Source organism: Hippocampus guttulatus, chromosome 11, assembly GCF_054856545.1.
Source record: "Hippocampus guttulatus isolate MCC_2025c chromosome 11, RoL_Hgut_1.0, whole genome shotgun sequence".
NCBI classification, from domain to species: Eukaryota; Metazoa; Chordata; class Actinopteri; order Syngnathiformes; family Syngnathidae; genus Hippocampus; species Hippocampus guttulatus.
In genome coordinates this window covers 10,219,707-10,234,589 of record NC_141271.1, presented here as the reverse complement: position 1 = coordinate 10,234,589, position 14,883 = coordinate 10,219,707, and the positions used below count along the sequence as shown (strand labels likewise).

The window sequence follows — 14,883 nt, the reverse complement described above, 5'->3', positions numbered from 1 at the left end:
ACATTGTCATGTTTGTGATGTCAGACATGCTGGTATAGCAGTGAAAAGTATTTCTCTCTTGTCTATTACTTATGGGCGTACATTATTTTAGGTCTGGCGATAGTTTGAATTTGAATGATCCTGATTCTGAGTGCGGTTTTTCGATTTGAGTTCGGTTACTAACTATTCTCTATTCCGATTCGTTAAAAGAAAAAAGGGAAGAAAAAAAATGAGGGAGCTAAGCAGAATTATCTGTGGATAAAGTGCATGAACATCTTTATTTTCATGTTATTGTTTTGTTTTTTTGTGGGGTTGGTACTGTTTGTGAACTTTAATTTGAGTTACTCAAAGGGCTATTTTTAACCATAACATAAATTTTTCACAAAAGCAGCCGAAGCAGTCTTTCTCACCAAATGCTGTATGTGTAGCGGTTATGCCTGTACTTTGTATGGACCATATATGCTGTGCATACTATCAGCTAAATATTAGCTGATCTTTAGCATTTGTGTCTTTACTTTTACTCTTTTAGTTACAGTTTAACTTGTTGGCTCATTGTTGGCCTTAAACGTACACGATTATGACTTTGGACCCCACAAAGGGCAACCGCCGCCATCACTACTGAATGAATCCTCCGAGATTGGTGATTCCATCATTTTTTGCCAGTGATTGTATAACGGGTTGTAAGAAAGGACATTGGATAGAGGCTCCCCAAAAATTCTCTGTTTCAACATTTCTATTTCACTCGTGCTTTTATTGTTTTTGAGGACAAATTTGCACATTTTTGCAAATGACTGTGCTCTCAGCCTCATTTTTTGCTACATACTGTCTAATATTTCCGCTCACTTGGAGTGCAGTACAGCAGTATCACAATACAGGGTAACAACGCGACACGCTTCATGATATTGGTTCATGTTGTGAATATGATATGAATCAAGTCCTCGTTAGCACACCGTTGTTGTCCCTGAATTAATGGCCATAACATATTTCCGACAAAGAACACTGCCAATCCTGTGGTCCCGCTGATATGAATATTTTAAGACTTGTGGCAAGCACGACGCCTCGTGTGACGATAAGTGGTAGACCCTGGTGACCCAAGTGACAATAAGCGGTATAGAAGATGGATTGCTGGATGGTTGGATGTCATAGGATTTTTATGACAGTGAGAACGGAATTACCTATGGTTCTGTCAAATGTAATCAGAGTAGGTATTTATCCTCCCCCATATCGGCAGGACTCAGTTGTGTTGGGGAGAACGACGAGGCGGCCAACCTGACAGAGTGCCTGCGCTGGGCTGGTCCTTTGCCTGCTCAGATCCGAGCATGTCGAGTGGCTTGCAAGGATGACTGCACTCTTACGGCTTGGTCCACGTTCTCGGAGTGCACAGGATGTGGCAGTTTCCAAAGTCGCAAGCGCTCGCTCACAGGTAAGAGTGTCACCTTTAGGACTAGGTTGAAGTGAATTTTTGTTGATGTATTAAACATGTTCACCCCCGGCAATTGAGCTGATTGTGTTTTCCCGCTCTCCCAGCCGTTACCTTGGGTCTTACATAGCATGTAATCCCTGATTCCAACACAGATGGCCGAATCTGAATTACATGCCGTGTTTGCAGAACAGTCTGGATACTATTTGTCTTCATGAATATTTGAGCCAGTGCCATATACAGTGCTGTAGCAAACGCACCCTGTCTCTTTCGATAATGCTCTTCAAACACAACTCATTAAAATAGGCCCGAGTTCAGCAGTAGGTCATCCCTGAGGGCTGGATATATGTGCCAAAGTTTAGCGCCATTGTATCTACTTAAATGTCATGACTTTGTTTTTTCATTCAACACTTGTGAGGCTTCAAGGTCATTACAATTGACAGAACACAAGCCGCTTCTAAAGTTATTCAGACTGTCAAATTGTTAACCTTTTAAAGTAGACATTTAGTTCAAAAATCTTCTTCCACTGACCTGACTATACCATACTTATATACGTTTTGACAATTGGAGTGCAGAGAATGTCAACTACATGGGAGAAATGGACTTTGACTTGTGTAGCACTCTTCTACCTGCAACTGGCAGTTCTGTATCTTGCTCAAGGACACTTCAACATGGGTCACACGTGCTTAGAGTGAAATCCACAACCTTCAGGTTGGGAGACGACCATTCTAACTCCTGAGCCATTGGCAATTTTCTTGAAAGCGAAAACCATTACTTTGGTGGCAAATAACAGTGTTTTCTTTTAGACTAATTGATACTCGGAGATGATGGCACACCTACAATTAGTTTGACAGCAAATTATAGCTGTCCGAAGGCCTCCGTCACACATCAGTGCAAAGCAAAACATCCGAGCCTCCTGCCTCTATTGCTTTCTGTGAGGATGCTGCCACTCTCGATCAACAATTTGGACGTTTGAGTGAAAACAGTCAATAACAGCCTGCTTGTCTGATGATGTCTATTATATCCATCGCCAAGCAACCATGACTCAACATGTGAGTCTTCTTTTTAAAAATGAAAGAAGGGCTGTTTTATTGACTGGTGCTTTTAGGCAAAGTGTTTTCATGTGCATGTATGCATAGTATCCCAGATATCGGTTCCTGAAACTTGACTCTGAATTGCTTCATTATCTTGTAAGCTTCTCAATCACAAAGTCACATTTCAGGATATATCTATGGAAGCATTTATTTAATGCATTTGCTTTAGGTTTATGGCAAAAAATTTCATGCCTGGTTTTTCTCCACTGCAAGGCAATTTTATGACATTCATTTACATAAATGTGGAGAGAGGATAAAATTTATTAGTCACCTGCATTAGAGCAGATGAGTTTTGCTACACGGTTATATGAAGGATGAACATATTGTGTGAGAAGGTAGCCAGAGTTGCTCAGTTGTACGATAACTGTCAAGTATGTCAGGATGAATGTTTTACTGAGTTGATGCAAGAACGGCTATTGTTTGTATTAATTGCTGGCAATCATTGGCAAAACTGCAGCATGACCTCATGGTCCACTCAATGGTGAGGAAGTCTTTTGCATATGTTGTAAATCAATAGACTCATTCATGGTGTAGATAGGTGGAGTTGGACTCTTGGGCTAAGCTATCAATGCAAGTAAAATACACTTATTAGCAAAATTCACAACATGTCTTGTTTTTGTTTTTTGTGTGAAGTCAGAAAAAAAAGGACGCAGAGTTCGTCAATGTGACATCATTTGACAATGGTGACCCCATGGAGTCACAGACGGTGAATGGAAAAACATAATTTGCAAGATGATAAACATGTATTTGCCTTTATTTATTTCTTATTACATTAATTTAGTTATAACATGATTTGTACCGACTGCGTGAAGATATTTGGTGAAATGAATGAAGTGCTTTGCCGATAAGATATATTATTATTATTTATATTAATTAAGGAAATTATAAAGAAGGTTTGCTGGAGGGGAAAAATATGTTGTGATGAACCAGAACAACAAACAATTTATCAGAATTACTCACCTTTGTCGTTGACATTTGCCTCTACCGGTTTGAAGTCGCAGAAAACTGGGGCAATCCGAGACGGATAAATCTCACTTCAGACTTTCCACGAATGCAGCAATCGGTTTGGTTTCTTTCTGTTGCTGTCAATTGACATGTTTTTTTTTGTCATGCTCCCCTTAGCCCTTTTTTCCCCCTTGTATTAATTAACACTTTGAATTTAGATGTGTTAGACTTTTTTATGTGCCTTTTTGTTGTGGAAAATCAATTCATGTACAGACTCCTGCACTCCTTGCCTGATTGCTTCCATTTTTGCCACACTCCACCACTAAAACCCCGTCGTCTTGTAACAGAAAGCTCAGTGGGTACTGTTGAGCAACAGTTCGGTGTCATCTTGATCTCATGCTGTCAACACATGACCAGCATGATGAAGAGAACTGCTTCAATGCTAATGCTAATTGAAACACAAAATGTTTCAGTCATTCACAGATCAAATATGCAGCTTAGAAGGTCTGATGTTCTACTGCAAAGGTTTTAGTGCATTTCAGGTTCATCCTGAAATGTCACCCGAAAGCCTAATGTCCCTGACTTTCCGAGTGGTTTTATTTGCATCGATAGTTTGGCTCAAGAATCTAACTTTGAGAATGTATTGTGTTGTAATGATTGTGTTTCTAACTCAGCAGATGGTATTTAAGAGAGAAGAGAGAGAGTACGGTTTAATGTTCCATTTCATTAAAAACACACACACACACACAAAACATTATTTTACTACTCCAAAAACAATTTTAAAAAAATAAACCCATCACGACCAGCTGTTGAAAGCTCAATATGTGCGTAATGAGATAGTTGGGTATCTTTTGAATTTTTTTGAATTTGACTTTTTATTTGGTCTCCCGTAGGAGAAACCTGTCTCGGAGGACAGGCCCTCCATGCTGCTACATGCATTGGGCAATACATGCCACATACAATACACAACATACATTGGACAATACATACAGCACAGGACAATATAGACTCTACACACATTGGACAATACATTACAAGCATATGCACGCCCCACACTGCCCTCATGTTCTTCTGCTTGTCTGTCTGCCTCCCTCTAATTGTTTGTTAACTAAGCTGATAGCCTGCAGTATGAATGAGTTTTTATATTGGTTTAATTGGCAGAGAAGAGTCCTATACCTCCTTCCTGACTTTAGGAGCTCAAATTGTGAGTGTAGCACATGGCAAGGTTTGTCTAAAATGGTGCTGGCCTGTTGAATAACGAACTGGGGAGTTCGTTATATATGTCCTGGGGAGCTGAGGGCTGCCCGATTACCTTCCCTGCCGTCTTAACCAAGCTGGTTATCTGAGCTTTAGATTTAACAGTTAGGTTCCCAAACCAACTGGTTATTCCAAAGCGCAGGACAGACTTAATGGTTGCTCTATAAAAGATCAACAAAATGCTTCTGCCAACTCCAAATATTCCGAGACGTCGCAAGAAATGAAGGTGCTGATGGATCCTCGAACAGACATTTGATATGTGTGTCTGCCAGTTTAAACCTGCCATCCATATAAATCCCCAAGTATTTATAAGAGGAGACCTGCTTGATGTTCTTGACCATTTATAGAGATGGGGCTATGGTCTCCAATTGATTTAGGGTCAAACACCATTTCCTCAGCAGCGGGAGCCTTCCTCCATGTCGCCTGCAGAGCAGCGCCATCTCCAACTCTGTTGAGATTTAGTTTTGAATTTTGGACATACTTTGTTTTTGGTCATGTGTTTGATGTTTGGTAGAATGACTCTTAATTGCACTTCCTTTCATGTGTGGATTGAAATGCAGAAAATGAAACTGTTGCCATCTATGACGAAAGCATTCCTAGTTCGATTCAGCTGTTTGTTTTTGATGACGTTTTACTTCACCATTAGCCTTATTTCATACTTTCTACTGACAACTGCAGATCCATTAGATGTGTATTCTTGCAAATAGTTGTAAGTTAACGTAGTTGTAATCCAATATTATTTGAAAAGGCAATGTGATGTTTTTAATAAAATAAGTAGTGGTGATATGAATAAAAAGGGAAGTGTGTTCCTATCATTAGTGAGGATTTGTGCAACAGGATCTGTGAATTCTTTGGTCGTTTCTCCACTTTTGTCTGCGAATTGACTCAAACACTTTGTAGCCTAAGAAAGAATGCAAATGAAGCATATATGATGCACTCAAAATACATCGAGAGCGAACGTAAGCCAGCATATTTTTTGAGAATCTTTGTTGTCTATGTGGCCATTATAGGTATTTGTTTTGTTTTTTGTGCCTTTCAAAAGGTTCAAAGTATATTTTGCACTGTCTTCTTCTATTTTAATTGTCATCACTTCCAAACCTCTTTTTGTTGCTGCATTTCGACAGACATCGAGTTTGCACAGTTCTCTTAAAATGATCACAATTCACAGATGACGCTTTTTGAATGATGATGACTGCAAACAAACATCACCAAAATTACTCGCCAGTTATGCAGTATAAGGAAAAAACTCAACTTAATAACATTGTGTCAGAGATTTTCTCGGACAAAGTTAAAGAAATGACTCGGCACACAGGAAAATTGTCTTCAATATCGGCGGGAGCGGATCTCTGAGAGCGAACGACGGTTAGTTGCTCCGCGATCACACTCTCAGTCCCGCCACCGCGAGTTCGACATTTTATTGTAACATATGCAAAATACAAGAAAAACACTGCCCCCGATGTTTGCATGCCGCACCCCGGTCCGGCTCCTCGGTAGTGATTGGTTACCTGTTTTTCCAACTTGAACCACCAGTACATTGGCGCCTTTTCTGGCTGGTCTACATCGAATTAGCATGTTGTAGACTTTGCGGATGGTCAATGTCGTCTGGGCGCGACGGGTGTTCTCAACTCGTCTTTTGTTGCTCAACCGCTGTTCCCGAATTATTCATTCCCCTTTTGTGACCGAGTGTCGCCTTCTCCCCTGTGGTTGTCCACCTGTATTGACGTGCTAATTGTGGACTTCAACAGTCCCCCGGCCAGATGTGTGCAGGCATTTGGGGGTGCTGGATACGCACCCAAACGCTTCGATGTGCCCAAATTAAATGAAACTTTAAACATGATACAATTTTGCTCATAGATTCCTCTAACACATTGGTAATGGAATGCATTAGACTGCTGTGTTAATATCTGTGGTTAAAATAGATTTTTTTTTCTTTTCACCATCACACTTTTTACTTTTGTGGAAAGACTTTCTACAAGATTTCGTTCGTGTCCAATGAGAGCAAATGGGGTCCATACCAAGTTTTAAGGTTTCTTGGAAAGTGGATAATTCATTATGTCTCTCTCAAACTCCTGTCCGGTTTTTGAAGACACAAGCCCAAGTCGATATACTGTAACTGGCCATCTTTTTCATCATGCTGTCATCCATCAGGTCGCAGTAAAAAGAAGGTACAATGCCTGGATGAAGCGTTATACCCTCTGGAAGAGAAAGAAGCGTGTCCCTGTGAGGAGTACTTGTCCCAACCTTTCGGGAACTGGTCTGATTGCATCCTCCGCGAACCTTCCACTCCGGGATTGATGCACAGTTGGATGAGCCACCAAGAAGTGAAGGAGTGTGGTCAAGGTCTACGCTACAGAGCTGTAGCCTGCGTTGATCAACAAGGACTCTTAGTCGAGCCTACGCTGTGTACAGACACCGGTAAGGGTACACTGTGCATCTAAAAGTCCAAAATATGACTCATGTAATGGACAGTTTCCCTGAAAAAACTCAGGGAAAGTTTCACATTACAGCGCTTGGCACAGTTGTGCAGAAAAGCACTCATTAGTCTGATAATTGCTTCTTGGTCACAGCGAGCAAGTGTGGCGGAGCACAGGCCAATGTGGGAAATTATTCATGTGACCCGTAATGAAGCTGTCACCCAAGTGCAAGTCTGACCTCTTTCTCTCCCCCACTCTCTCTCCTGTCTGCTAACGTTCCATTCACAGGCTACATGGTGGAGGTGTGCCACATCCCGTGTCCCCTAGACTGTAAGCTCAGTGACTGGTCCGCGTGGTCGGCCTGCAGTTCATCATGTGGCGGCGGGCTCAAGGTCAGATCCAAGTGGCTGAGGGAAAAGGCTTTTAACGGGGGTCGTCCATGCCCCAAACTGGATCTGAAGAACCAGGTAAGGTGAACACCACGGCAGACAAACCCATTGTGGGTGGTAACTGCGAACCACAATTACTTGTGTGAAAAATAAAATAAAATAATGCAGTTACTTTGTTCATGTTCAACTATTGTGAGTCATTTCGTTGTCAGTTGAATAATGCATTTCAAATTTTATGGAGGTGTGGCAATAATAGTTAACCCCTCACTCATCCACAATGTTCTGCACTCTTTTTTTTATTTTTTTTATTGAATGCAAATGAGGGCAATCTGCACTTACAGTCCACTCATGTTCACCACCATTACACATGTAATTTGCATGGATCCACTGGAAGTCAATTTGTCCTAATGGTCAAATGCATGACACGATGTTATTTGGAGATAAGCCCTGTTCGCATACAGTATACTGTAGGGAAATTGGTTTGGTGCTGGAAAAAGCTTCTGGATGCTCTGATGAAGAAATACAAACAGTATTTGTTCTTGTTGTTGCCTTGTGCTGTCACATGAATACATGAATGAATATGACTCTTTACATTCTCACCTCTCCTTGAGATAAAAAAAAAAAAAAACAACAACAACAAACAACAAAAACAGGCTCTTATCTACCATTGACCTGTCCCATTTGTTCATTTAAAAAAAGCCAATGCAGCCCTTGGGCACCCAAGTTTGCCCACCTTGGTTCTCTAGGCAGGTGTTACTTGTGGTTGTGAACTGCACATGTTTTAGTAGGTCACGGTTTAAAGGGGAGGTGTGTTTTATGATTGCTGCCATTACGCTTCAATGGTTTTGAAAGGACACTGTAGTTTGCGGAGGTCAGTATGGAGATGAGGCGCGACTCGCAAGAGGAGATTTGTGTACAGATGGTTAAGTACCCGCTAACAAGGTCTTTACGGCCCCGGTTGTAATGCCCTGAAATAACCCTGGCCACTTAAACTGGTGCCCGTTATTGCCAAGGCCCTCACAGATTTATCCCAGGGTTACAGCAGGGCCTGCTGTTTATGTTACCAAATGGTTCTCGTAAAGCAAGTTACATCTGTCACGGCTGTGGCTAAAAAGCTAATATACTGTAAGCTCTACTTTGTCTGAGTAAATGAGTCCCTTTTTCCTAATGTTGTACTCTGGACAGCAACATATTAAATGGCAAAATGTAATTAAAAATGAATAGATTCATCTGAAGCTGTTTCCTGACATTTGCTGTCCAGAATCCCTTCTTCCAACACATTCCAATGATGCTATGTGCATAAACAAATACAATTTATTACGTTTATTATATTTTGCTTTTCATTTTTGTCAATGGCTAGTACTTTAACAAATGCTATACTGGCTACATTTAAATCATAAATGCCTCCTATCCTCCACAACTCCACTCCCTCATCCATGTCAGCTGAACTCTGGACCGAATATGGCTGAATTCCGACCAGCAGATGGTTCCCCTCCATGAGGGCTAAAGGAGACTGACTTGACAGAGATGAAATTTACACTTCATTCTATCATCCCGTGCTTGACTGAGCAAAAGTGATGGGGAGAAACTCGATGTGTCACCTCCACATTTAATGTACTTCCACATTTAATGTTCTGTTTGTGTTGGTGGGTAGTGCATATCGGGGGGCTAGGGGGATAATATAGTTTGTTGATTAAGACCTTTGAATTTTAGTACCACTTTATCGTTAGAGTATGTAGAGTGAGGGTTTCTACATTGACTAGGATATGATTCTGACATAGTTCTTTAGAAAGATGTTTAGTAATCATTTACTACATGTTTGTAATGTGGTTACGACTGTAAATCGAAATACTTTTAGCGGTACTCTGAACATACACTAGTAACGGATATGTAAAAATGTGTTTTTCAACACCGTATAAAATGGTGTGTTAGGGTTTTGATTGCAGCAGGTCACACTGAACAGAAACGGAAGCTGAGGAAATGTGAGCAATTTTGGGAGTCGGGTGCGAGACCACTCCTGAATCTATATGGAAATTATTGAACATAATCTGTGCACTTAATGCCACTAGTCCATTGGCAATGGGCATTTACCAGTCTGAGAGAAAGTTTGTCCAGCTTTTTAACCTTTGGATTGAACTTTTTTTTTTTTTTTTTTTTTTTTTTTTTACATATTCATGGCTCCTATACAGTCTGGGGGAAGAAAACAATGCACGCTTGGCAAATGCGTGAGTGCGTGCGTGCATGTGCGTAGGTGCATGTGTACGCATACAGCATAAGGCACTTGTTCACAATATGGTGAATTGGTTTGATTTGTGACTGCAGTGTTTTTCTATGTCACGGTTCACCCTTTAAACACCCATAGATTTTTAATTTGTTGTTTTAGTTTTAGTTTGTTTTTTTTAATTAAGGATTATGCATTGCATACAGGCAACTCAGAGTTCCAAATTTAGTGTAGTAGTATATTGTGCTGCAACGTGCCGGGCATGGCATAATTAACAGCATGAAGAAAAGGACGCTTCAGCGTATGGTAGTAGAGCAAAATTTATCACCCAATTTTCCTCACATGATTAATGAAGTGTCTTGTCATTTTAATATTGTTTAATATTGATACCACAGGGGATAGACGATACGGGCCTTTGAGTAATGTTATATGTTCTGTTTGTATGTGTTGCTACACCGTATGTGTTAATGTGACAATTCTATGAAAGTTCATAAGGATTTACCGTCAAATGAATGCTAATTTACGTTCGCCTATTTATGGCATTTCATATTCTGTATGTTAGCACTGAGCTAGCAGATGTTTTGTGGTTTGTTTGACTCTGAGTGTTTGAAGATACAATGTTTAATTCTCTTTGCTTTTTTAATGTTATTTTTACACATCCACGACTCTGCTTGACAAGTATCAGTTGAAGAGTAGTTTCAGAAAACATTTGTTGCCATGAAAACAACTTAAGCGCCAGTCTGGTGGAGATAATCATCATATTCATCTCACTGCATCACCTGCTGTTGTGGTGCAGTATTGCTGCTCTAGTGCGCCGACATCCTTTGTCGGGGCCTTTGTGTGGGGGTTGTTGAGTTTCTTTGTTCCCTATTCTGTTCTAATGTTGTCATCAACTGCTCGTATATTGTCCAAATTGGCTTGTAATCACGTCATATTGTTTTGCCACATTAAATAAAAATGGGACATGGCTTTTTGTTCATTGAGTCTGATGACAGCCCCATACATCATGAAAGAGGCATTCGCAGCTGGGTCCAACCTTAAAGAATGACTTGTAATTTCAAGTTAAACGGCTGTTTCTTAAATGATCTGGTGTAAACAAGGTTTACTTCAGAGCAGATGTCAACTAAAATGGTGTTTATTGTATTTGCTACTCAATACACATGCGAGATTTTGCTTTGGCCGTGCTTGACCGGGATTGTAAGGTACGGGCTCGTGTGTGGAGTGTGATATATAGTCCCTGAAAAGCAAATATTGAACTCCCGAGTACATAAAACTGTAGCCAGCTGCTTTTTGGGGTGCTAGATATATTTTGACAAAATATCACTTATAACGAGTCATGAGTACACATCCAAAACAGTTTAACCGATCTAAAACAGTTTGACCGATCTATAATTCTGGAAGTTTTTGATGAGCGAGCAATTTTGAATGTATGTCCATAGTGTTCATGTGTGGAGCTGAAAGAGCCAAACAACAGGAAACTTTTGAGTATTTCTAGGATGTTAAGTGAATGTCAAGATGAAAGCATTAAGAATGGTAAATTGTTTTGATCAAACATACAGTATGGGATATACAGATAGACTTATTGCGTACTCTCTGCAAAGTCATCAACACATATCCCAGTATGTCCTGTGCGGAGATAAAATTCTTTCGGCAAAGCTTACAGCTTGCACACCGAATTGCTGTTTTGTAAACATACATTTCTAATCGAGACTCATTTTGTTTCTGGAAGACGATTGAGGCTGACTGTGTCCAACTCAGAATTGTTGTTATTCAGGAAACCATCTGCGCCAAATGTTTTCACCAGTTTGAGAGTCACAGAGGAAGAACTTTACCCTTCAAAATGGGGAGAATGCGAGTGGCGCTTATGCTCACCCGATTGAACAAAGGTTTCATCGTTGACATTTTACATTTTGATTAGGGCACCCAAAGTGGGGTTTTGCCCCATTTTCATTTTTATTCTAGTGTGCTGTTCTGACCTTTAACACACATAATTATACACCTAATTATTGTATTGTAATTTACACAAAATTTGCCCCCGTGTTCTATAGCAAGTAATTCATTTGGGAGGTTTCCTAGAATGACCCCGCAATCATTTCTCATCAAATTTGTCATTATTGTTGCTTCAATGCTACTTTCATCTCCTGTAATTTGATCACTACACTGAACGGTTAAAAGAAAGCCGATACTTTGGTCTCTAGGTGTCCTCATTAAAAGCTCACGGTGAATCTGTATCACCGGTGCTAATCAGGGATTATTAATCAAGATAGGAATTATTCATTTGAGATATGATAGTGGAGCAGCTCTGCTGTAACAGGAGATCTAATTGCAAAACTCTAATGATGTGAAAAGGATTGTTTGCTTCACGTTATGACTGGAAGCCATTCAGGGATGAAATGCTTGTGGAACGAAGTACTAATGCAATGCTGTCTTGTTCAACTGTGCCTTGGTAATAAGTAACAAATGAGAAAAGGAGATTTTTTTTATGGCTAAATAATTATTTAATCATAAGATTGCCCTGCAGCATAAACGGAAATTTGATGGTGGGAGTTTTCTTGTCGGTGGGTTTTGGATGTGACGTCAAACTATTAGTCAGTGGGCAAAGTCATGCATAAATGGTGGGATCATCCAAACTGGGCACGTTTTTTTTATTCAACACAAGTGTGAGAAATCAACAATAGGTCCAGCAGCCCTCACCATCTCCACAGGAGAGAGCCTCCCAGACATCTGATGAAACAGTTGGTTTACATGAACGAAGAATTTCTGCTCAGAAAGTCAACGAAGCTCCGCCGAGTACTTGTCAGTCTTACTGCAGTCTCGATATGACTACTGTAAGTTGGTGGAACAAACTTGAGTTGGAATATGTTCACCTTGCGAGGCCTTGCTGTTTAGTACCTAAACTGTTTAAGGAGGGCTTGCAAGTAGGTTATTGATGACAATATTGTGGCAAGAGTGAGCCAAGGCGGCGACTGATACAATCATAGGCCGGTTACAGAAAAGTAAAAGCAAAACATAAAATGTGCTGCTAATTTTGAAGAGCCGCAGTCTTAGTTCACCCTCCGTTGCTTTGAAAATCATCTGTTTTGCTAGCAGCCAAATCTCATGCCGAATTGCTATAAACAGAACATCATGCCAAGCAGTAATACATTTTCCAAAGAACTGCTGTAATCCTCACTATATTTTGCCTTTATCAAGAAAGAAAGCACTGTGGGCGAGATTAAGAGGAATATGATGGGGGGGGGGGGGGGGGGGGGGGGGGTTCTGCTGTAAGGTATTGCCGACAGCAAAACCGTATGAAGTACTCATGATTAGGGGCACAAAATATCAATATCGTAATGTATTGTTTTTTTTGTCAGGGTACAATCATGACACACCAGCACCAAATATCACTAATGACAACCAAGTATGTGATTCTATAATCTCCCCCATGTTTTGTCAAGACTGCAAAACAAAAAATAAAAATGTCAGTAGTTTTTTTTCCATTGCTCGCACAAAGACCATTGCTTCCCTTTTACATCTCAAAAGGTGAGACATTGTGTGAAAATCCATTTGTGACTAAAGCCTTAGTTACTGAGTAACAGTGCAGTCTATCGATGAGATGAAATCAGACATTGACACAAGAGACTTGAAGGGCTGAGCATTCATCTTTCACACTTCCTTTGGCAAGTTTCCTTTGCTCACAATGAAATGTCAGGCTACGTTTACACAGCGTTCCCTGCGGCCACGGTAGCATTGTTTGCCTTGCTACCTAGTGCGCCTGGGAAATTTGGCGAGTTTAGTTCTCCGTATTCAAGTGTTGTTAGATCTTGGTATAAGTTTTGTCACGGGCAAGCAAGTTAAACGTGACTGACCCTGGGGCGGCGGGTGGGGGGGGTTTAGGCAGGGACTCTCGGAGGCTCCAAAACGCACTACGGTTGGGTCCGTGCACTCGGGTGGCCGTATGTTCCCTCCAGACCTAGCATGCACTGATGGGGTCCTTCACATTTCTCCCATTTTAATCAAAGTTAAAGACACGGTTTTCACGTTCTGTCAAGGCTTTCTGCGGATAAAATGTGGACGCCAGGCAGCCCCAGAGCATGTTTGCTCCCATGGTATAAATTGAGAACAATCGTCGTATTTTGGAGTTACGCTGAGCATTTATTCCCGGTGGTCACAGCAGCCTTGTTTAATCAGAGGCATTAGAAATGGAGGTGTTTACTGGCTCAACAGTCACATTCAGTTATATGAGGGTGTGCACACTTGTGTAACCACATAATTCCAGTTGTTTATTTTTGCTTCTCTTCTCAAAAATGTGAAAAATAATTAATTGAGTTGTACGTTTTGTAGGTCATAATCATGGTGATAAACGTTTGAAACTACCTTTCTCTCACTTTTTTATATTACCAGTACCTGTCATTTTAGCGGGTGGTTCGATTTTTGAAATGTGCTTGATGTCTGGAACACCCGCTGAGCAGGGACCTTGGGTTTGAAAGATAGGCTGATATCCAAGATGGTCTGATTCATACACATTTCCAGGAGAGACTGAAGCACAATGATCTAAACACGAGCTGACACTCACACACACACACAAAAAATCCAATTTAGGGACAAGCCCTTTTTTGCTTTTTGGTCAATCCTGGATGGGCTGAAATTATTTGTCTTGGTTTGACTATTATATGTCGATGACCATCCATACATTTAGTTGAAGTCCATACAGGTGTCTTTTATTTATTTTTTTTTGGAATGGGATTTAGAACCTTTATTATTCTAAAAAGCAATTTCCCCGTGCCAGTGTTTTTTCCAATATACCTGGTGTTGTTACTTTGGTAATCTCAAACTAATTCTTTTTAACAAGAAGCCAAGATCAAACTCCCTGATCCGAAAGCTTTTTAATCCTTTGCACGCTTGCAGCTGCGAATTCATGAGTGAATCTAAAATGTTTTGGCAACAAGATGATGATGTGTGTCTTTGAATACACAAATAAATACTCAAGGGTGAATGTGTGTGCTGCTCTGTAAACGTGTCAGAGATCCAACACACGTTACTTACAATAATTTTCATTATACAGTATTTATAATAGGTATTTTGCAGGAAACATGCTTTCGTTACATTTAATTAGAACTTTTTCCCTTGCTTTAGTGGAGAAAAATCTAAAATAAAAAACGTTTCTACTGATTCAGAGCAAGAT

The 14,883-nt window shown here is 40.4% G+C and overlaps 1 protein-coding gene across 1 annotated transcript in view; it reads left to right on the top strand.

The window, feature by feature from the left end:
* Positions 1–14,883, top strand: part of thsd7ba (thrombospondin, type I, domain containing 7Ba) — a 117,840-nt gene that overhangs the window by 69,892 nt on the left and 33,065 nt on the right. The window contains exons 12-14 of the mRNA XM_086124152.1: positions 1,211–1,402; positions 6,844–7,110; positions 7,398–7,576. Of these exons, the coding sequence (XP_085980278.1) occupies positions 1,211–1,402; positions 6,844–7,110; positions 7,398–7,576 (638 nt within the window). The remainder of the gene's footprint in view (positions 1–1,210; positions 1,403–6,843; positions 7,111–7,397; positions 7,577–14,883) is intronic.